The following is a 24,595-nucleotide window of genomic DNA, read 5'->3' as shown; positions in this document are numbered from 1 at the left end:
GAAGGTGAAATTTGTACTTCTTACCTCCTACTTTTTTTTTAGGTCGACGTGAAGTCAGCGAGTGTAGGACGAAGGACTTTTTCGTTATCGTACTTTTTACTTTTCTTCTTATCCAAAAAATAACATGATCCATCTCTAATGAGTCCTACTATAAAAATGGTTTCATTTGAAGATTGCACTCAAAAAAGTTGCTTAGTAGCTACTGAGCTTTTCTATTGCTCCATTATTTGGCAGATTGCATGGTGCCAATTCAAAATGAGCAACAGAAAACTCTACAGCTGTTGAGTAAAACTTGTGAGTTGCTAGAGCATTGCTCATCTCACTAAGCACTCCTGGCATTGTCCAAAAGTAGTCAAGCCCCACAAAAAATCTCATGGGTAATACTAATGGAAAACAAATTCAACTTGCCATCCCTCAACCATTTCATGCATTGATATTATGGTAATACAACCCCTACATTCCTGGGAATTTGTAGGAGAGAATATAATAATAGCATTAAACATGATGGAGAAAAATAGATCACCACATCATCCCCCACCACATCAGCCAATCAATTAAATAGAGCTCTATATACTTGGTTTAGACCAACCATGTCAAATTTCATATCCATTCCAAATCCCATGTTCCAGCATTAGTAGTCAAACCCTAACATAGCTTGGAAAAACGAAACCCTAACGAGAACTCCATTTATAAAAAGCTTTATACAATGCCTTTTGAATTATCACCACACAAGTATGCCATTAAATCACTGTTGCCAACCTAAATCGCTATATATATATGTCAAAAATATAAAAAGAATAAAAGTATATATTGATGAGTGCTTGCAATTATTGAACGGCATGCTTATGGAGCACCAATTTACATGTTCAATAACTTCTTTCTACAAAAATCATTATTAGATAGTTGTTCACATATACTCGGAACCAATAAGATAATGAGGGGCGGTATAAAGCCAATAAAAATTCGTTAAACCTGTAAAGAAAAGCTCGATTCTCTAGTCAAATTAGTTAACCCTATTTGTCGGGAAACAAAACAATCTCATAAACCCAGCCAATAAGTGACACAAAGATAACTAAATTAGCCCACCAATAAAGAAGTATGAAGAATTGTACAGACGTGTGTTTAGTCCCACATTAGTTATATACTGGATAGACCTTGGGTAAGCTACATAATACCTTTCAACTAGTTTTCTTAGGTAAGATTTTAAGTAGTTACAAATAGTATCAAAGTGGATTCAGTCTATAATCTATGTGGATTAGAAGACACCGCAACATAAACATAAACCCTTTAAAGGCTGACCATTGACCGATCATAATATTTATGATTAGATTTGATTGGACCGAATTGGATTTATATTTTTAACCTAGCAAAAATTGTAGAGATTAAATAGAGAAAGTGTGTGAGAATGTGCAGGTGTATGTTTAGTCTTATATTGGCTATGCACAATAAATTTTGGAATTAGGGTTAAAAAATCTAAATAGTATATTTTGGTCTTTTTTTTTAATGAGATCATGCGGGCTGCCAGAAGTGTGTGGGCTAGCAATCGCTGTACCTGGCCATGTTTTAATTCCAAGCCAGTCCTCGTCATTTTTTTCTCTTACAAGTAGCTCCCTCCATCAAACAAGAACCGCCTCGGTCCGAGCCGAGAGGTTCCGACGGAGGCTCCTTTCGCTCCCTTTTTAATTTGCCGAGACCGCCAGCCACCAAACAAGAGGGGCCGAAAGCACCCCCCTCTCAGCTCCCCTTCTCTTTCCTTTTTGCTTCCCCGCCTCCCCACCCCCTCCCCATGGCGGAGGAGTAACCCCGAGAGCCATCCCTCCACCCCCGTCCCTCCAAAATCAGGGCTTTCCCTCCCTTTTGCCGGGGTTTCTGGTTTTTTTCCCGGTGTTTTTTGGGGCCGGAATGGTGGGGAATTCTTGAATCTGGGGTGATTCGGTTCTGGTGGCTCTCTTCCTCGATCGGGATTCTTTTTTCAGTTTTCCCTTCTCTCCAAAATCGTAGCTTTCCCTTATTTTTCCCCTTCTCTCTCTCTCTATGCGTGTTTTTTCCTTTGGAGTTCTTTGGGGGCTGGAATGATTAGAGAATGGTGAATTTGATTTGAATTGGGCAAGGGTTTCTGTTATTTTATTGGGGTTTGTTTTTGGGTGGATTTGTTAGTGAGGCTATGGCGTCGGAGGGGATTCTTTCTGTATCAGTGGCGTCGGCGGTGGAGAACGTGATGAATCAGCATAATTCGAGGCTAAGCGACAGCAGTTTGGCTTCAAGAAAGGAAGAGGAAGCAGGTGGGTCGATTTACATTTGTTCTTTGTTTCAATATTTGAAAAATAGGCTAGTTTTCGTGATCCAATGGCTGGCTTTTGCAATGCTCTGTTTTGTCAATTATAGTGAAATAAGTTTTCAAGAAATTTTTGCTATGTAATAAGATAAGAAGTTCTGTCGACTTTATGTTCTTTAATTTCATCCTCGACATAATTCTCTCTCCCTCTCTTTCAATACAAAGATTTGAATTCTGAACTTAAATACCAAGTAATCATTGATGAAGAATAAGGGAATAAAATTCTTTGGTTTTAATTTATAATGGCAGCGACAAGAAGGTATGAGGCAGCTGGGTGGTTGAGGAAGATGGTTGGGGTCATTGGTGGTGCTAAAGATTTACCAGAAGAGCCTTCCGAGGAGGAATTCAGAATCGGTTTGAGAAATGGGATAATTCTTTGCAATGCGCTCAACAAGGTTCATCCTGGTGCAGTGCCAAAGGTTGGTTCAATGGATTGGGGCATACTAGATCTTGCTATGATTCTTTTCCCCCCTTTTGTTCGATTTTTGTCGATGTTCCTTGGTGATATGTTTTATATCTCCTTATGATTATAATGTCCAGGTGGTAGAAGCTCCTGCAGATTTTGCTGTTCTCCCAGATGGAGCAGCTTTGTCAGCATATCAGTACTTTGAAAATTTAAGGAACTTTCTTTGTGCACTCGAAGAGATGGGTCTCCCCACATTCGAGGCATCTGATCTACAAAAGGTGGGTTTTTGAACTTGTTAGCCAATCAGGAGAATTTGTTGTACTTCAATCCTAGTTTTGAACTTTAAAGAAGTGACAAGCTTCTTCTTTTCCAAGAAAAAAAAATCTTGATAACTGACCTCCTCCCCCCACCCCTCTCATCCCAGTCAATGGCATTGCGTTCTTTAGTAATGCTTTGTGGGTCCAGTTTATTCTTAAACTGCATGAAAATGTGACCCTTTTTTTGTATATAGATATCTGCCAAATTTTTGTCTTCAAATGAAAAAAATTCATGCCTACTTAGTCTCCATGCATGATCTTCATGTTTTCTTTTATATTCTGGATGAAATTACAGGGAGGTAAAGGCTCAAGGGTAGTTAACAGTGTCTTGGCTCTTAGGTCCTACCATGAATGTAAACAGAAAGGCAGAAATTTTTCCTGGAAATATGGTGGAGTGTTGAAACCCGCCAGCACAGGGAAATATTTCGTAAGCAAAAACTCGGAACCTTTCATGTATTCCTTGTCTAGGACCCAAGCAGGTGACAAATTCCAGGATGGCTTATCACTGGAGCAGAACTTAAGTGCAGACTTTTCAATAGAATCAACTGAAATGGTTGGTAAGCTGAATCTCGTTAGATTTATTGTACTAATTTGCTCATACCCAGTTCAGCTAAGCAATCTCTGTTGGCTCACAGACAACATCACATTCTCTGAATATGCTTGTCCGCACTATTCTATCAGATAAGAAGCCTGACGAAGTTCCAATGGTAAGGATATGCTTGTCATGCTATTTGATTGAAATTATCACTGGACACAAAGGAAATAAGACACTTTTGCTGCTTCTTTTTTTGATGAAAAATTCTTTTGCCCTTTTGTAGCTTGTAGAATCAATGTTAAGTAAAGTCATGAAAGAATTTGAGCGTCGTACTGCAAGCCAAAATGAGATGGTAGGCCTACTTTCATTTTTATGTTATTCATTTATTTATACTTCAATTGAAGATATGTTTTATACTTTAGGACAATTGGAGCTCCATCAATAACCACATTTATCTATAATGATACTGCATAACTTTGACAGGTGAAAACAACTTTGAAGGACCTGGCAGATGATAATATCTCCAACGATTGTCTCTCCAAACAGGATGTTTTGTCAGAGGATTCATCTGCTTCTGATGAAACAAAGGTACTCATTGGATCTTCACTTCAAAAAAAGCATCCACTTGATGCTTAATTATGAAAAGGATAATTGGGTTTGATGTAATTAATCTTAGGGCTTGATTGATGACAACACTGATGACAATAATTCCTTCTCTGAGATGAATGTTTTGATGGAGGTCTCTTCTGCTTCTGGTGAAATGAAGGTAGGTTGTGGATCTGTATTCCACAAAGCTACTTGATGCTTAAGTATGGGAAATACAATTTCATGTAATAATTCAATTTCAAGCTCTTTTTGAATATTTTCAATAGTGTAGCGTGTCTTTTTAAATGTTTTTCCATCATATATTAGATATCAATATGGATCAACATGAATGTGGATGTAATTTAAATGCATAGTAATTTCATTGTATTAGATGGATATGGTAGATAAAATTCATGTCTGCTCGAAGGATGAAGATACTCTAAATGAGAGGCTTCAAAAGCGACACATAATTGTTTATCAACAACAAAGAGAGATTCAGGTATAATCTGCTATGATATTGTTATTTGAAGATAACTTTGATGATCAGATCTGTTTATTTATATTGATGTTTTATGATGCTTTTTACAGGAACTGAAACATGCCCTTCACATGACTAGAGCCGGCATGGAGTTCATGAAATCACAATGCTCTGAGGAGTTTAGCAGTCTTGGTAAGATTGGACATTATGTTGAGCATTTATTGGTCATCAGATATTGTTAGTGCTACTGTCATGGCTCTTTTTCTTTTCAAAATAGGCAAGCGTTTGCAGATCCTTGCCCATGCTGCTTTAGGTTATCATAAAGTTCTCGAGGAAAACAGAAAATTATACAATCAAGTGCAAGATCTTAAAGGTGACATTGGCAGCTTCTGAACTTTTATATTTTCTTATGAAAAGTTGGATTTCTATACTAAAATTATTTTATCCTTTATTAGGAAACATTAGGGTTTACTGCCGTGTGAGACCTTTTCTTCCTGGACAATTTGGTAGCATGAGCACTCTCAGCCGTATTGATGATGGAAATATTACAGTCATGACCCCTGCAAAGAACTGCAAAGAAGGGCATAAAACTTTTACCTTCAATAAAGTTTTTGGCCCAACTGCAACTCAAGGTTTTTGAAGACTATTTTTTGTTTCTACTTAGTCATCTGTAATATAACTTTAACCACCGAGCATTACACTCTTCTTGTATCAATGCAGAAGCGGTCTTTTCAGACACCCAACCTCTTATTCGTTCAGTTCTTGATGGTTACAATGTCTGTATTTTTGCATATGGCCAAACGGGATCAGGAAAAACGTATACAATGGTGAGGACTGACAAAACCCATACCCAAGCATTAAAATTTTGACCATATGAAACTTTGAGCATCATAATGGATCTAGACTGATTTGATTTAATTCTGTTATGCAGAGCGGACCTAAAGAACTTACTGAGGAAGCTCTTGGTGTAAATTATAGGGCATTAAATGACCTGTTTTATATCTCAGAACAGAGAACGGACACATTTTGTTATGAGATTGCTGTTCAGATGATCGAGATATATAATGAGCAAGTGAGAGATCTCCTTTCAAATGATGGCGGGAACAGAAGATATCCTTTTGAACTATCTCATTTTCTTTATTTAAAACCTTTTTCTTAAAAGAAGACGAGGAAAAATATTTTAATTAATACATAAATGCATTGTGTGTTGTTATTTTTTAAAATAATGTTGTATAATATCATTTACGTAACAGCAAATGCTTTAGCTTTACTAAGCTTCCTTTTATAATGCTGTTCAATTACTTCACTTCTCCACAATTCATACATGCTGGATTTCCTTTATGTGTAAAAACATTAGAAATTCGTAACAGCTCACAAAAAGGACTTAATGTACCCGATGCAAATTTGGTCCCTGTTGCATCAACTTCTGATGTTATCGAATTGATGAATCTTGGTCAAAAAAATCGGGCAGTGAGTTCAACAGCCATGAATGACCGCAGCAGTCGCTCTCACTGGTTTGGATTTAAATTTAATGTTTCCTGTTCAAATAGTAATTAGATGCAATTCCTCTTCCATATGCATTACTGATGGATTTATTTGCAGTTGCCTCACCATTCATGTTCAAGGAAGAGACTTGACCTCTGGGAACATTCTTCGAGGATGCATGCATCTAGTTGATTTGGCAGGGAGTGAAAGAGTAGATAAATCCAAGGTCAAAGGAGACAGGCTGAAGGAGGCACAACATATAAACAAATCTCTTTCAGCATTAGGAGATGTAATATCTGCCCTTGCCCAAAAGAACACACATGTACCTTACAGGAATAGCAAACTCACACAATTACTTCAAGATTCTCTTGGTAAGATAAGATATTTTAGATCTTATCTGACGATCTTATCGTATTGCTGTTGCGACAGGATTAAATTTCATCTTTTAATATTCAGGAGGGCAAGCCAAAACGCTGATGTTTGTCCACATAAGCCCAGAGGTAGATGCCATTGGTGAGACCATAGGCACTCTCAAATTTGCTGAGCGGGTTGCCACTGTTGAGCTAGGCGCTGCCAAGAAAAACAAAGATAATGGAGAAATCAAAGAACTCAGAGAGCAGGTTTTGCCTTCATTGCATTTCTTGAGCTGCATTGGTTGATACAGCCTGCACATTGTTTTATTTACACTGCTTTGTAACCTTTCTGAATGATAATGTTTTCTTCCCTTTGTTTCAGATAGCTAGTCTTAAGGCAGCATTGGCTAGGAGAGAGGGAGAAACTGAACACGTAAGAAGTACAATGTCCAGCCCTGATATACACAGGATGAAGTCTGGTGCAAGCTCACCATCATTTCCAAGATTCGGACAGCCAATGGAGGATGTTGGAAACATAGAGGTAATCATACTGTTAAAATGGTAACTCTACATCAGTGATTTGGACTTCGTAATTCATGCATAATCATCAGATGATAAATCCTCTATGATTGCATTTTATGTTAATTGCAATGCAGGGTAGACTTCCAGTATTATGTCAGAACGGACTGCTTAATGTTCATCTTTATGTGTGCTTAACATTGTACTGACACTATCAGCAGATGCAACTACAAGATTCATTTTGAGGAAAAATCATGATATAGAATTGACTTGACAAACTTTTAAGCATTCGGTGCATCTGCATTTTTTTTTTTTTTGAAGAAGAAGAAGACTTAACCCAAATAATAAATATTCTATGTAGAAATGGATTTTGGTTATGGATTTTTCATAGAAAATTTCCTTCACCATCTCCATTCAGAGAGCTGAAGATGTAACGATTCTCCCTGGCCATTTCAGGATCTTGGTCCAAAATCCATGATGGTTACTATTTCTCCTGGCTAAAAAGTGGATGCCCGTTTACTGTAGTCATTTTTACAAAGGTTACTAACATCATATAAACTTCCTTGTTTTGAGAGTTATCTCTGATCGTATAAATGATAGTAGCAGCTAAATGATAGTACCATCAGTCAACTTAGCAATATGTCAAGAAGGTTGTCTAGTTAATGCTGAGTCGCTGACAATACTTCTTGTGCATATTATCTAGCTTAGTGTTTACTTGCAAATAGGTAACAGTAAGTAGATAACTTTCCGATGAAGTTTGCATATGGTTTGCAATGTAGGGTATGCAATCTTTTCAGTGACTCATGTAAGTGCTTTTTAATGTAAAAAACTGCCTACTTCCTGTTTATTTCCTTCTAAATATCACCATTTGCTTTTATTGATGTCCATGTAACTAATATATTACCAGTTATTGAGCTTTATGGTGGAAATTTTTCTGTATAACATAGTATCAACTATCAAATATTCAGTCTGATCGTGTTCTTGCTTTGTTTTGCCTCTGTCTGTATCTGAGTTAGTTCCAGAGCAATTCTGCACTGATGCAAAAGAAGGCAGACTATGATATCCAAGAGTTATCGATGGAAACCAATCCTTCTCCATGGCCAGAGAGCTGTCCTGTAATCCAGAAGATGGATGACAAAGAAACAAGTTCTGGAGAGTGGGTCGACAAGGTCATAATTAACAAGCATGAGGTTGTCATAGGGGTTGAAGATTCCCCAAGAGATTCAGAAGGAGATGACACACAACCCGCTGTTTATTCTTATAAAAAAATTAGTCCTGATGCAGGAATTTACAATGAACAGCATAGAAATCAGGCTGAGTCTGTAGCATCTGATGATTCAGATGATCTGGATTTGGCGGCCAGTGATTCTTCAGAACAAGATATGCTATGGCAGTTTAGTATTCCGAAACCTACTGCGGCAGTCAGTGCAGTAGGATCAAGGATTAAGAAGCCTCAAACAAAGCCAATAAAGAGTCTGCATGTCGGGTAATCCATTTGTGATAAAGTTACTTCTTTATACTTATAAATCCAAAATGACTATAAATAAGATAGAATCTGATTTCTGATATGAAATTGGAACTTCTGATTTCTGATATGAAACTGAAACTGTCCCTAACATAATTCTGTTATTGGCATAACTGGTCATTCTAAAGAAGTTAGATCTAATTCTAATTCTATTGATTTTTGCTTGTACTCCAAGATAGTACAGAAGAACTTCTTTCAGAGATAGAGAGCTTCCTAAAAATTGCTTATTTCAGGTGGCAGATATTTCTATTTGTTAGGGACTGTTTTGATGGAATCTGTTGATCTACCTCCAACAATGCAGATCATTGTAACCTTAGTTAACCATGCATTTTTTATCAAGTGCTGCACTAGTAACGCTATCAGATTTGATAAAAAATTAATTAAGACCTCCGCCCGCCCATTTCTGGTTTAGATCTGCATTCCATCTTTTGATGCATTGACCGAAATTTGAGCCACTCTACTTAATACAATCTTCTCAGATTTTGTTGCACTATGCATGCCATCTCAGTCAACTCTCTGCTGCTAGATTCTCCACTAGTGCTATTATGCTTCCTTGGAGTTACTCATCTTATTCCTTTTTTTTTTTACCACATCATCCTCAATCTGAACCAGCACATTTTAAGAGACGAAAGCAATCCATGTATCTGAATCCTTGGACTGTATTCAGTGCTATGAACTGGCAACTGCTCCTGTAAGAACAGCCTAAAATATTGCTCCTTTTTTTTTTTTTTCCGATTGCAAGGTTTAAACGATTTGATTATCACTTCAAAGTTCATTTATACAATGAAAGGACTTGCTGTTTTTGCATCTTAAACCACAGCTTGATCTTTTCATTAATTAATAACTAATTAACTAACTCTGCCCACAGTTTGAAATTTGAGGTGCATGTCTTTAACTAACTTGGACTTATAATGTTTTAATGGTTTTCTTTCCTCCTCTGTGCACCAGGACGTCCCTCATCCAATCTCCATCTCGAGAAGTGTCGAATGGGCCTGGCCAAACAATGCGCCAGCCAGGGAGGATTCCTGTTTCCGGTGGCATTGGTGGAAAGAGGCCGGTTAGTGGAAAGGTGCCAAGTGGAAGGTAAGGCTTATAAGACAAAGATGAGAGATTTCCAGGCTTTCTTTTTATCCCATGGCACAAGAGATTGAGGGCCTTGTTCCCTCGTTGTAGATGGCAAAAATACTTTCTTCTGTTTGTTGCATGGATAGTGGTATTGATCGGTGCCAAAGAGGAGGATTCTCTCACCCTCCTGGTTTGCTTTCAGGCCAGTCCAGAAGTGTCAGTAATTCATAACTTAATTCATTATCTGCATTCTTACACTTCAGAAAGAAAAGAGAAATAGATAAAGAAATACAAAAAAAGATGATAAGGCAAAAGTTTGAAGCTCGGATGCAATGTTTATAAGAAGGCTAATATCAATAGCCGGTCGTGAATAAAAGCGGACGGTCAATGGATTATGGAGAGCCATGAGGTCGAGCAAACATGCTGGTAAAGTCAAAGCTCCAGGCATGCATAATGGCTGTGGCAAACAAGTTTGAACTACCAAGTTATTCTTGGATTATACATAAATTTTATGTTTTACTCATGAATTATTTGTGACTCATTTAAAATTTTTGTATTACAAATTAATGATGCCATGCATCCTTATTTGATGTCATTTATTATTTTTCTCTCTCCTATACGGCTATACTTATAAATAAATAAATTTAAAATATTTTAAAAAGTCGTATTATTTTAATTTTAATATTTTATTTTATTTTTTGTAATCAGAACTATTTTTGAATTTTTTTGGATTTTCTTTTCAAATTCCAAATTATGATCTGAACTCGTGACTATGAATAGGATTTAGAGATAAGGGATTGGGAATTAGGGGTGGCATTGCTTAAACATTTAACCCGTTTAACTTGTTTTAATCTATTGTAAATCGGAGTGGACTACCTATTTACTAGAATGAGCATGTTCCGAAATGTTTTTTTGACCCATTTAATTAATAGGTTAGGTTCGAATTGACAAATTTTTAATTTATCATATATCCAACCTGACCTGTATTTGATCCAACCCGACCCGATTGCCATCTTGACTCGGAATCAAACAAACGGTGGAACCTAGACAGGTGTTATATTTCAGTCAATTGGCATTAGAAATTATACTCTGGCTCACCAAGGACCGGCTCAATATCCCCAAAAGAGAGAGGCATCATCCAAATTACCCACTTTATTAGAAACAACCTGACATAAGTAAGAATGTTATAACAATAAACTGCTTACTACCATGTTCAACTTTACCACTCTACTAACATTCAGATACTATGCAATTACAAAATAAATCGTTCCATCCTCTTTGCTTCCTCTGTTGGATACTGTTCTAAGCTCCCAGGACCCAGCACTGAGTGTGCCAAGACAGCTGCTTGGCACTACTGTTTGGAACTAAGATGCACAATTCCAGTCCTCCTTGCAGCCAAGTACTTGCTAATTGAAAGCCCACATTTTAAGCCAGCGATCAGCTTAACCCACTTCCGAGGAGATGTTGGGATACCAGCTTTCAAATATTCCAAGACCATTTCCTCGCACTCATCATCAGGCATGTATTCATCCACTCTACCAGTACATGACTCAATTCCGAATAAGCGCGCATCTAAAATGTCATTCATGGGGGATACGTTTCCTTGGAAGAATGCAAGCTGTTGAAATTGACTGAAGTCCTGCTCCTTGGAAATGTCCTGAGGAAGTTGATGGAAACCCATATCTGCAGCTGATTCATCTGTCAGAAGTTTCAAAATCGATTAAGCATCAGTCTGGGAGACTCGGGAAGTAATTATATTGCATGACAGAAATAAATATTAACTACCAGTGTATGTGGCTGGGTGATCATAATTCTGTGGCTCTGGTCGGATCAGTCTGCCAACTGAAAGTCCCTGTAGAAAGATTATATTGCTTTAGATGAACTGGAAGAGTTCTGTATAAACTATAATACAAAATAAAGATAGATATCAAATGAAGAGAGATGATATGTTGCATGATTTCTTGCTCAAGATTCTCTGCGATGCATCATATGTTATCCACATCAAGAGGGTCCCATAAAATACATTGGAGACATTGTTGCTAACAAACATAAATCAAGCACATTTTGTGATATGATGAAATCTCAGTACCCTAATTGTAGAATGATACAAAGTTACAATCTAGTGGAATATTTCAAATTAGTTTCTTTATCTTGTATTGCTATATTCTGACTGCATTTAAGCTATTGCTCAAGTTATGATTTACATAAGTTGTTATAAGATTTGTCTTTTATCAGGGTTATTCTGGATATGAAGTTTAAGTTTTGTTGCTACATTTAAAAGAATTTTATAGAAAACCTTCCCCCCTTTTCCATGCCTTATCCTTTCCTTTTAACAGACTTTTGTATTAAAACCCGATCTTGAAAACAAGAGCAGAACTGAAATGGTGTTGTCATCAGCGGTTGTACAGGTACCTTATGCTAATACGAGTACCAAGCAAGGCGACTGCCTTCGTGCTTATTAGCTGCTTGATGCCTAAGCAGGTGAGTGACATACAGTAAGCAGTTCATCTATTGTCTATGATTATACCTATGTATATTAACCTGAGTTATATGTACTACATAGCTACTATGTTTATGAAGAACTTGTAGTAATACTATATAAAAAATTAAATGAATCATATAGAATTCATGCAATTAGCTTTTCTTTTCTTTAACATATTCTGTTCTCTTTCTGTGTCATATCACTTAATAAAACAAAAAGGTATGAGGAAGTACAGCCACAATATTCAAAATCCAGCCAGAACAACATTTAAATCCCCCAACTAAATCCTCTCCTCTGTCCTAATATTTTCTTCTTCTAGACAGTTGAGAATTCAAATTCCTTACTTTTGACGTTCCCCACCTAGTTTGTTCATTTATTGGCACTACTTAAAGGGCCTTTAGAGAGTAGTAGGTCAATTAGAGGGCCATGTACATCCTGAGTTTGCCTTTCAGTAAAAAGATTCTAGTCTGTGTTTGAGTTCACCAATCCTTGATATTCCTTAACTGAAGAAATTCTAATAATACTTTGTACAAGTACCTTTTGTGTAATGTCAGAATAAAATCTTGAAGAAAGCTATTGGCATCTTTCAGCATCTCATCTCTAATTGTTCAACATTGTAGCCTTAAGTTCTTATCCTTGGGTGACATCAGAACCTGAGCTGAGATGACTGCCAATACCGTTGCAGAGTATCTGCATAGTCACATGGTTTAAAATTCTTATCTGGATTAATGTAAAATTGTCCAAGTACTATAGACCTTCCCCAAGTTTATGTTGACTTGATGAAGAATATCAAGCTTTTACGATTATATGGTGAATATTTCATGAATAACTCTGGATTTTTTAAAAATATATCCATTCTGTTTTTGGTGTCTTTCATTAATTTCTGGCATATTCCCATGTTTTAAAAAATTGCAAATTTTCCCACGACAATAATGTTGAATACCAAATTTATTACTATGTTTAAATGCATAATGCATATTGTTATTATATTTACAATGTAAGTGTAGCCTTGTGGCCTTATCAACATGATGCAGGGTTTGGCATGTGTCAATGTGAATTAAACTAATTCCATATTTTAAATTTTAGTGTTTTGTATGTTAATATAGATTAAACAGGGTACAGGATGGACACATCAAAATAATGCAAATGCAGCAATTCAGCTTACACACTGATATGAGACGTAAACAAGAATCTATACTAGGACTTTTTTATAGGAGAATATGCTTGATACTAGTCAAGTAAGCCACATGCACCATGCTGAATTTCACTAGCAGGTAGGTGCTTCATAAATGAACTTGCTTAAAGAAATATTGACATCAAAACTATATTAAGGAAAGAGCTGCCTGTTATGCCGTCTATATCCTAATGCTAAGATCAATCCATATCTGCAATCCCTGATCATTTAATATCTCCTAGTCATTAGCCAATGCAAAGACCACGATATAATTTAGTAAAAATATCACTTACATTAGAAACTATTGGTTCTTGGAAGGAAGAAGACTCTTGAATTGAATGGACCTTGTCCTCAACAGAAATATCTTCTGCATGGAATAAAACATTTGAATTCTTATTGTGTGGTGCATTAGGTTGATGCCACAAACCAACTTGGGTAGTTGCTTCATCTGTCCAAAGTTTAAAAGTTAAAAATATTAACTAATTAGTATGAGGTAAAAATTCAAAGATAATAATACTGCCCAAACAAAAAAGATCCTGAGTCTGCCTACCATGATTTTCACCATTATTATATGGGATTTGTGGGTCCAATGAACTTGATCCAGGAACTGAAGGAACCTTTATTGGAGTGATGGGCTGGGGAAGGTTGTCAACCATTATATGAATGTCATTTGGATTTTCAAAGGCAAGCTTTTTGCAGTAGTCCACTAATTTCTGCAAGAAAATTGATGACAGTGTTTCAAATAAACATACAAAACTTCTAGCAGAAAATGCGAATTGGGTATAGCCTCAGTGATTGCAGCCCTTCTCCATTTCGGGGGAGGTTCTCCGTTCATACATTGGGAGCTGTCCAGTGTTTGACTCGGAATTTTAAATTGTCTGTCCCCATCTTAGTCTCCAAAAAGAAAATAAAGAGGGTACTACTACAAACTAGAATACAAAAAATATGATAAGCGTAAGGTAACTATAAAATCATAGGATTTTTTTTTTCTTGCCAGAAAACTTACATGGATGTTGTAAGAACTCATACCCCCCTCTCCATGAGGTAAAAAAGGGAAAAAAGCTCTTTCTCCCCCATGCACAAAATCACAATACCACTTACTCATCGTAGCTTGCAAAGCTATATTCTCCACCCTGGTGTTAGCTGTTGTCAGCCCATTTGGACCTGTGAACCTACTAAAGCAACCTTCTCTCAATTCTTCCCTTCTGCCAAACCCCATCACACCATTGCCTCCCCAGTCCACCTCACTAATTCAATGATGCACCAACTCTCAACAGAAGCAAACTATTGGAAAGCAAAGGGAAGAGACAAGTTCTTTTGAGTGTTGATGCAATAGCAGAGGGAAGAGAGGAGGGAAAAGATTGGACAGTGGCAGTTGTTATAGTGGTAGATCTGTTGCAAAGGGAAAGGAGGTGAGCCATGGGGCAAAGACAGTGGATGTAGGGAGATAGAATGGGATATGGTGGATTTCATGAAAGAAAGAGGAAGGTTTTTGTCCCCCACTCCCCATCTAAAGAGATTTTACTAAATGTTCTTCAGATATCAGAAGCTATTTGGCTTATCTTTCTCCCAAGAATATCTGGTTTGTTAGATTAGGACTCCAGCAGCTATTCTAGCAATAGAATCCAAACTCAACTCTCTTTGGTACAACCTTTCTAACCAAGCAAACAGGTTTTGTGAAGATTCACGTGGCATGGCACACTAAACATTTTCATGTATTTTCTCAAAAAAAAAATCATGTAAGTGCTATACCGAGATATGAAGGATAAACAGTCATTATATTGGGCCTGACTGCAGGTGCATGTGCAGTGCCAGAATGAAAAAATGATTTTTGTTACTGGTGTTTCTCAACTGGCAGTTTCATGCTAACTTAATATCAAGTTCAAGTTCTACAAACAGTTGCATGAAATATGATGAAGAGACATGGGACAACCATGATGAGTCAATATCGTGGATTAATTTACTGAATCTAAATACACACCTGTTGAGATGCAGTTAAGTCACCCATGGAGTGATAATGGCCATCAAATTTTGCTCCAAGGAGTTGATATATTGAGTTGAAAATGAGCACAAAATTCTTCCCTGAAACACTATATGAATAAAGCTCATTGCCTACAGGACACTTCTGAGCGTGTGACAGAATTCCTTGCCACTTCTTGTTTGGAATTTGTTTCTTTTTTGCTTTGTCACCAAGTAACTAAAAGTTGGAAGCAAAAAGTAGTGAACTTTTATTTTGAGTTTGCATGCTACCAGAATATCTTAGCTAAAATTTATGAGATAACTTGCTTACACTTTGCAGCCCTTCATGATTCATAGTGAAGGCTTGTAGGAATTGCTGCACGGTATGGATCCCTCCATCCACAAGCCTTTTATGAAATATACCATCTTTCATTATATTCTTCAAACGCCATACTTCATCGGTCAGTGATGGAGAATGATGCTTTTGATTTACTGCCACAAGATAGATTTACTGTGAGAGTAAGTACGACTGACAGTTGTATTACCATATTATTCATTCTTTTTTATCGTATTCTCCGTCTGTATTTGTACATCTACTGTTTATTGTAGATAATGCTTATGAATTTCAATCTGTATGAGACAATTTCGACACATATCTACATGGATCATATGTAATGTAAGTCTGTATGCTAATTGCAGTAATGCAATCCAATATAACTGAGGAGATTCTCCAAGACAGAATGATCATGTCACTGAAAACCATTTCACCAAGAAACAATGGTGCCAACTACTTGTCCAAATAACAGTTGCATAATATTTGCATCATGCTTGTTTTCCGTACAGGTTTCATAACTGATATCATAACAAAGTGACTGTATGATTATCACATGAGAAACGTATATAGAAACAATGATGCATTCAGTAATGCTAAATGCTACAGGGTAATTTCATAGAAAATGACTGCATGCTGGTAACCAATCATCCAGCCAGTTTAATTTCTGTCACTTGATAGCCTATTTCTTGATCAAGTCTGCAACTGTATATTCATCACACCCTTGAGGGCTCACTTCAGGTGGAAAAGCCCATCCCTTACTACACTGGCAACAACTGGAAGGCTGCATAGACCTGATATTATATATTTCCAATATGATGAGATCCTCTTAGTTAGCTTCCTGATCTCCATAAAACATAAAATTATTGTGATAACATTTGCCAAACCACCTCTAAATTCACAAAATTACAAAATGATCAGCCAAAGGCATTGGCTACTCGATTTAACCATGTTCGCACACACCTGTCAGAGGTGTCCCTACTCAAGGGGCAAAATACTCATGGGCAAAACAAGAAAAAATAGATGATTGACGAGTACATGCCAGCTTTTCATATTTGAAGGGTAGCTTTGAATATCTGCCATTTAGTTATAATCATAATTATCTCATAGGGATTAAACATATAAATTTTTTATCAAAGCAAGATCCAGACAGTTCTGAAAGCCGAAAGCAAAAAAATATTGCCACCATAAGCTCCACACACTTCAACAAAACATGACCAAATCTCAAAGAATTCTTTTTATGTGTATGATTTGGACAAACAGAAGTGATTACATTCTAGTATTTAGTAATTGAGAGTGTTCTCTGTTTGGCAACACATGACCAGGCAATAGTTCAAAATTATACTGATTCTTGAATTTTTGATGTCCTTTAACACAGTAATTTCGTTTTTGGAAATCGTGAAATGTAGAAGTCCATATTATTCAAAGACATATAACATGGTTTTCTGGTACTGCCACATACAAAGCTTCAGTATATTAACTTGAAAAATCTAGATGAGAAATTAAAATTAAAAAGGCATCAATGTATCAGATTATGTATGACAGGTTCAATAGTCTCAACCTTTATCTATGAATGAAGTCTTGGAAGTTGGAATATAATAATTAACAATGTATACGCTAAGATTACTTGTGGCAAGTAGGAAGGTAAGTATGGCTTTCGATAGCTAATACGAGTTGGGATTACCAGCGACGTCAAGAGGGACAAAGCAAACAAAACTCGCCAATAGCGCTTCTCTTGCATGCAAGGCAGCCCGCGAGCGAAGGAGATGCATTTTGAGTATTGCTGGTATTGGACAAGCTCTAAGGGAATAATCTCTTTCTTATTTCTTTCTGCCCTTTTTTGCATGAAGAAAGATAAAATTGACATAACAAAATAACAACTCCATTAAGTAGAAAAACAAAAGTTTTAAGATGATATAATAATTTTTTGAGCTTTAGCTTTGACTAGTATTATTATTTGTGACATTTTTTTGTGGATAAACTAGTTCAATTGAAGGCCCAATCGTTGAAAACAACCTTGTTAACTAATCGAGTTATGAGCATCAATGCTAATGAATGAGGGCATTAACTGTGTTAGTAACATCTTATCTGCATGTGTGGTATCATATAGTTGTTCTTCTTCATTGCAAACAGGGTATCTATGGCATGTTTTGGCATATATTGCAACATAGAGATGAAATTGTTTTCATTATTTATTCCAATGAATTTATCATTTCCCACCTTCAGAGTCGTATAGAAAAAAATTAAGAAGGTAAAAATATTAAGAGGAGATGAACTTACATTCCCCACGGCAATCTTTTACCCTAAAAGGTTCACTTATTCCTTCTTGAACTCTATCTTCAAAACATTCACTTTGAGAAAGTCTCACACCCAGCCTGAACTTTTGACTTCTTGTCCAACTCGAGTTATCTGTGAAGGTGGCATGAGCAAGATCACCAACACCTTTGTTCAGCTTAATAACCAACTCTCCTGTCAGCAATGGTCCTTTACCATCTCTTGGAGGTACAGCACGATCTTTAAACTGCTTCTCAGTCCAATATTCATGTACATCACCAACAAAATCACCATCAATGACAACTATCTCAACCTTAACCGAAGACAAGGGATTGGAAGTGATAACCTCCCTTAAGTTGGAATCCATTAGAGCTATCTGGAGATTCATCCCATCCTCTGCTAAAATGCTGTTGAATGTGAAAAACACCTTTGGTAGCTTGTTCCGAAAATGCAGGCGATACCTGATTTTCTTGTCCTGATTGCTGATCAGTCCATAAAAATGGCCATCAAAAATTAATACTGTTCAATGACCCAAACAAGGACATCAGTTATTATTCCTAAGCTCCCAGACGTGTATTGAGGAATTCTGGTATGATATAAAATAAAACACATTCTTCTAATGCATCATGACAGTTCTATATAGTTAGGCACTCATGAAAGAAAATGCACACACATGTGCCATAAAAGATGATAACCATATTGATATAAATAATGTCAATGAAAAACCTACCATGTGTAGGTATCAGCAAAACAACTGCAAATACTAAGAGCTAGTATATGTGAACTGTAGCAATGTTACATGTTGCTGAAATAAAGGTATATTTTTTGAATATTTTTACAGGAAAACTAGGAACATGTGAAGTTATCAAAAATATGCACATATTACTCAAAGGTCCTTGTACAATCTAAGTATGCAGAAAGAAGCTAAGGTTGCTGATCTTTTAAAGGAAGACACAGACTTCCTTTGGGATATAGGATTCAGATTTGCCGCACTTCACAATATCAACAATAAACTGGCAGGATTTTTCAGTCTACTATAAAATGCTCATCTTACTTTCCCAGGATAATATTTGCCATTAGGCAAATAATAGCACTTTTATGGTGAGGTATTCTTATTCTACTCTCAGGGACTGTTGGTTTGCTTGCAATTGGGTAGATTGTAGTTGCAAATGAATTGCAGACATCCAAAACAAAAGTTTGGATGCTCACAATTGCAACTCTGGGCTGCATTTGAAGTGCAAAAAATGGTCTAATCTTGTAATTGGAACTACAGGCGAAACTGTCCATGTTCCTATTAAAGATTTCAAGCAATTGTAACCAGCCCTAAAATGAGTCCCCACACCACTCTCCAACCACTGAGATTTAATATTATATAATTTCAACATATTAAATAAATATTAATTATTTTAATAAATACATAATAATGTATAAATTTATTATTATAATAGTATATAACTATTATAATATCAAATAAATTTTATAATAGTATAATACTGTAATGATTATTGCTATAATGTTAACGATATAACAATTATTATGATTGTCATATATTTATTTAATTATAATTATTGTATCCAAGGTTTTATAACTCGGATCAGCTTCGGTTTCGATCCCTAGGGTAGTTTTGGCAATGGCAGTTTTGACAATTTCAACAATTCCCACTGAATTTCAGAGTTTTGGCCAAAAGACCAGGAAAATTACAAAATTAACAAAGAATTTAAAAAAAAATCAAGGCAAGTTATTTTGTATCATGTTATTGTGTTTTAAGTTATCTAGAATCAAAACTTATATAATTTCTGCAATTTTAGGCTAGACTTAAACTATAATGAAGCTTAATTCATTGTACTTATCTATTGCATGAATTACCAAATATCACTTGATTGTAGAAGTTAATAAGTATATAAGAGTACAAAATTGAGTATATATATCAATTTAATATGACATGCTATTGCAGGGGGGGGGCATGCAAATCAGTATCATTATGACTTGGGTGGGAGAATTGATGCTGATGAGGATAGTGATGGGATAGTTCACAATCACCATTACTACACCTTATAATGTTGCTTGCTTCTTTAGAATTAAAGGCACAAATTATGATTGCATCTTACATGCCATTAACAAAGTTTATAGAAAATTAGACCTTGTCCAGACTAGTAGAACCTTAAAATGTATAATTCAGTTGCATGATGAATTTTAGAAAATGTTAAATATACTTAGTTGTTAACCTAAAAAAATATAGTTTCGGTTAGTTTTGGCCAAAATTGCTAAAACTAGCTAAAACCAGCCAAACCACCGAAACTATCCAAAATTGAAAATTCTGGTTAACTAAGGACCGGTTTTGGCCAAAGCCAATTTGTTTCAGCTGAAACTTTAAACCTTGATTATATCATAATGATTCTTATTATAATCTATATATAATATCACAATAATACTATAACTATTTTACAATATCTATTTCATAATAATTATTAGTTATTATAGTAATTTTTATGTATCCAACAATAATTTTAAAATAAGACTTTCTATTGAAATTATAAAAAAATATGTTCATAATTATACTATAATAGAAAAGTATATTGATATAATAATTATTATAATATTGCAATAATTATTTGATAAAATAATTATGATCATAAAAGGGTATCCCAATGTACAAAAGACTCGCCACTGTAAGGTCTAAAGAGGGTCAGATGTATGCAACCTTACTTCCATGTTTAGAGAGATTGTTTCTATGTTTTGAACCTATGATGACCTAGATCACAATAAAGAAGACTTATCATTGCGTCAAGGCCTGCACCTATTATTATGATCATGATGTGCTTATTTAATTATTATTTGATTATAATGACTCATTATAGTTTATATATAATATTAAAATAATATATAATATGATAATAATTAAATAAATATCATAGATATATAATGATTATAAAGTATATCTAACTCTATAATAGTGAATCTTTTTACTGAAATAATTACCATAATAACTATTTTTATAATAATCGATATGTATTTAATAATATTATTATCTAAATATAGAATTAATATGATAATTCTTGCTCTAATGTTATAATAAATATTTAATAGCATAATTATTTTTATGATTATAATATAATTATTTAATTATTATTATTGTATTTTAATGATTCTTATCATAGAATATATAATATTACTATAATAATATTAGTAGTAATTATTAGTGACGATAACAATATATTATAAAATATATATTTGTCAAGGTAATGATACATAATTTTTGTAATATGACAATTATTTTTAGGGGTGACCTTACTAGATCATTCGCAGGATTACGTATCTATTTGAATATCATAAAACCAAATAGCTACTATTGCATTTGCAGTTTTTTTTTTTTTTTTGATACAACGGCTGCTCACCCTACTCTGGTGTAGGTGCAACCAGCAGAGTTGTTAATTTTAGAAAAATTTTAATTTTTTTTAGTTGTTAACCTAAAAAAATATAGTTTCGGTTAGTTTTGGCCAAAACTACTAAAACTACCTAAACCGGCCAAACCACCGAAACTATCCAAAATTGAAAATTCTGGTTAACTAAGGACCGGTTTTGGCCAAAGCCAATCTGTTTCAGCCGAAACTTTAAACCTTGATTATATCATAATGATTCTTATTATAATCTATATATAATATCACAATAATACTATAACTATTTTACAATATCTATTTTATAATAATTATTAGTTATTATAGTAATTTTTATGTATCCAACAATAATTTTAAAATAATACTTTCCATTGAAATTATAAAAAAATATGTTCATAATTATACTGTAACAGAAAAGTATATTAATATTGAAGCATTGGGCATAGTGAACAATATTCAGCACATTTCAGCTGCAAGAAGATAAATCAACAAAAAATATATGGCAAGAAACTGGGCATGTCATCCCTTGAACCGTAAGAGAAAAGTTCAAATCCTAAAGTGATTATGGATCCTAAAAGTAGCGTCAATCGTTGAGACAAATTGTACCTGGGCTGGTAAACATTATTGGCACATAATGTCACTAGTTCTTCTCGAACCTGATCACAAAATGTAACATGATTTATCAGAAGCTAGTCAGGGAAATGAACAGTTTTAAACTCAATGTATATACCAGGTACCTCATTTTAGCTAAGATCATCAACCAAACAGTTAGCAATTTCCAAAGAGAACTAATTCTATTACTAATTTATGCATCTCTACTTTTCGATGTTATTAGTTGTGTTCCTTCTGTCCAAGATTTCAAATGCTGGCCCATGCCAATCCATGGCAGCTGGTGCATACTGTGCTGTGCTAGTATAGACACACAGCATGGTTGGCATAACACCTATCAATTATTTTTTAAAGTACTTTTTAAATAAGAAAAGGTTATTAAGTCCTATTTTATTTTTTTAAGCTGTGGAATGACATGGCATATTTGCTGGTATACCCAGCAGCAGTGGCACTTAAATCCTTGCTTTCAACAACATTTTATTATATTACATGCATGAGTTATTTCATCATGAACATATATCCTTAACCCTTCTATGTTTTAAGGATCGGGGTCTGCATGAAAGAGCCCAGCATTGTTTTTAACCCTTCTTACACCACATATTTCAAGCAAACCTATGTGATCTTGTTGTATATTCATTAACTCTGAATCATGAGAAAGATTCCTCCGCGATATTATGAGAAACAATATTTTGTTTTTTTTTTAGCATGACAATCTCATTTAGTTGTGAATTTTCTGAAAAGAGATCAGGAACTTCCATAGTTCCATTCAAGATTTACATATGGAAAATCAGCAATAGCAATAACAACCAACAGAAGGTAAGATATTTTATATAGTTTAGTATATTGGCTGTTTTCTTTAAAAATTCTATTCTCTAGTTCCCATTAAATGTCTTCATAAGGTGAGAGTTGAGGTCATAGTTGACTTATGGAGCAACATGCACATGACCAGGGTCTTCTTACAGTAGAATTTAAACTTAGTTTGGGCTTTATATATGAAATCCAAAGGAAGGTTGCCTAAAAGGCTACCTAAAATGGTTAAGAACCGCACTTTAAAGGGACTACATGGTGTATAACATCATGTGTGTATTAAGGGAAAAATATCCCTCTTTAAGTCAGCCCTGACCTATGCTGTCATGATAAGCAATCTAATCGACGGTACATTTAGTTTGTCCAACAAAGGAGCAGCCAACCCAAATTTCTGAAGACTTAATATGAATATCAGATGATAGGGAAGTGGTAAGGCTAGATTTTGGAAAAAAAACATTATGCAGATATCCTTGAAACACAAGTTATAACCTATGCACCCAACTCAAAACAAAATCCCAAGCCTTATCCTAAACTTCCCAATTACCTTAACAAGACGCAGACTGAAAAATATAAAATACACAAATACAACAGAAATATAATTGTATGGAAAAGATATAAAAATAAGAACTACAGCAACATGAGAGTCTAGATAAAAAAGGAAGCAATCAAAATTAGTAGCGGAAACTTCATTCATCCCTTAAGCACAAATTACCAGCCAAAGATTACAGATATACACCTCCAACCATATGTCAAGCTACCAACATTAAACACAATAAAAAATGTACATTGGGCAATAATAGTGCCAAACAATAAGAATAATTGAAATAACAACTCTGAAGATAAGTCACAAAGTTATCCTTTGAACGAAATTTTCCCACTAACATAAACCATCAAGAGATCAACCTGTCTTTGAGAAATCCAAGATTCATTACTAGCCATTTCTTGGAATCAATCCAGTTGGCAGCCATTTTTTGGAATCCAGAAATTCAAAAAGTTGGAAATCCAACCTCCTACTGTTGACTTGCTTGAAAACAATCCTACTTATTTTAAATTAACCACAACCTAAAAAATGTAAAACCAACAACGTATTACAACAAAAGAACAATTTAAAGGGACAAAGGCAATATGAGTGAAATCAAGAGAAATGTTGGCTCTTTTTAATATAAAACATCAAGAAATCAACACCTTTCTAAGAAATCCGTGCACCTACTGGCCATTTATTGGAACCCAGGATGCAAACTCAATCTTAAATTATTTTCTAACCTCCACTCTAACCTACCCCGCACAATCCTAATTACCTCAAACTAAATATAATCTTAAACACATAAATCACAAGGACGTATCAGAAACAAAAAAGAACAAAAGAAATACAACTTGAGCTGACACTAAAGATGAGGTCAAAGATCGAATTGATACCACTCTGCGAAACACCTTCTCGAGCTCCACCAAGAGCCGCTGCAAGCGCTGCTCACCCAGTACCTCTCTGAAATCAAGAAAGATATACGGATCAGCAACTTTAGTAGCAAATTAAGGAATAGAACCCCAACCCTAGGCACTTACAGGACCAAGGGCCGCCATCGCTTGAGAGCCCGAGATCTGCCGCCGTCCTCCGCCTCCTCTGGCGGAGGGAGGGGCCGCTTGGGAGCCATGCCTGATCGGAGGGAAAGCGATGAAAGCCATATTTATAGAGGAGACTGGAGACGAGGGAAGGAGCATGGAACGTTCTCAGAGTGCAAGAAGTCGTTGGCTTCGCGCTTATGGGAATATTGGAACGCGGAGGGAATGATCCAAAGCATAGATTTTCCAACGGCGAAGTACTTTTTTAGCAAGTACTTGGAAACTGTACTTCAACATAAAGAAAGGATGATTGATGGTGGACTTTTGGGCATATCGTCGGATAGGATACCTGTAAAATTTATCCAACCCAAATCTATTTAAAATCTCACTATTTGAATCTATCC

General features: G+C 35.4%; 2 protein-coding genes across 4 annotated transcripts; one reads left to right on the top strand and one right to left on the bottom strand.

Moving 5' to 3' along the window:
* Positions 1–1,778: 1,778 nt before the first annotated feature.
* On the top strand, positions 1,779–13,543 carry LOC103712616 (kinesin-like protein KIN-14P). The gene is made up of 21 exons (XM_017844157.3): positions 1,779–2,282; positions 2,585–2,754; positions 2,876–3,019; positions 3,354–3,611; positions 3,694–3,765; positions 3,877–3,945; positions 4,077–4,181; positions 4,270–4,359; positions 4,570–4,677; positions 4,767–4,848; positions 4,934–5,029; positions 5,112–5,288; positions 5,377–5,483; positions 5,588–5,766; positions 6,009–6,170; positions 6,259–6,512; positions 6,598–6,761; positions 6,877–7,035; positions 8,030–8,499; positions 9,487–9,621; positions 12,001–13,543. The coding sequence occupies exons 1-21, from the start codon at positions 2,165–2,167 to the stop codon at positions 12,023–12,025; spliced, it is 3,144 nt and encodes a 1,047-aa protein (XP_017699646.3). The 5' UTR covers positions 1,779–2,164; the 3' UTR covers positions 12,026–13,543.
* Positions 10,738–24,510, bottom strand: LOC103712667 (calmodulin-binding protein 60 D-like). Of its 3 annotated transcripts, XM_017844155.3 has the most exons (11): positions 24,195–24,510; positions 24,051–24,117; positions 21,825–21,874; positions 18,040–18,305; positions 17,830–17,958; positions 15,550–15,710; positions 15,241–15,456; positions 13,810–13,972; positions 13,553–13,707; positions 11,389–11,455; positions 10,738–11,301 (listed from the first exon to the last, which is right to left on the bottom strand). In XM_017844155.3, exons 1-11 carry the CDS (start codon positions 24,281–24,283, stop codon positions 10,955–10,957), a joined length of 1,710 nt encoding a protein of 569 aa, XP_017699644.2. In that variant the 5' UTR covers positions 24,284–24,510; the 3' UTR covers positions 10,738–10,954. The 3 variants fall into 3 exon arrangements, with proteins under 3 accessions (XP_017699644.2, XP_008797473.2, XP_026662542.2); XM_008799251.4 differs by having other exon boundaries at positions 17,830–18,305; XM_026806741.2 differs by having other exon boundaries at positions 17,830–18,342; positions 24,195–24,265.
* Between the last annotated feature and the right edge of the window lie 85 nt (positions 24,511–24,595).

The sequence above is a fragment of the Phoenix dactylifera genome, unplaced genomic scaffold (assembly GCF_009389715.1).
Source record: "Phoenix dactylifera cultivar Barhee BC4 unplaced genomic scaffold, palm_55x_up_171113_PBpolish2nd_filt_p 000077F, whole genome shotgun sequence".
Classification (NCBI taxonomy): domain Eukaryota; kingdom Viridiplantae; phylum Streptophyta; class Magnoliopsida; order Arecales; family Arecaceae; genus Phoenix; species Phoenix dactylifera.
Note: the sequence above shows the minus strand (reverse complement) of the source record. Positions and strands in the feature narration are given on the sequence as shown.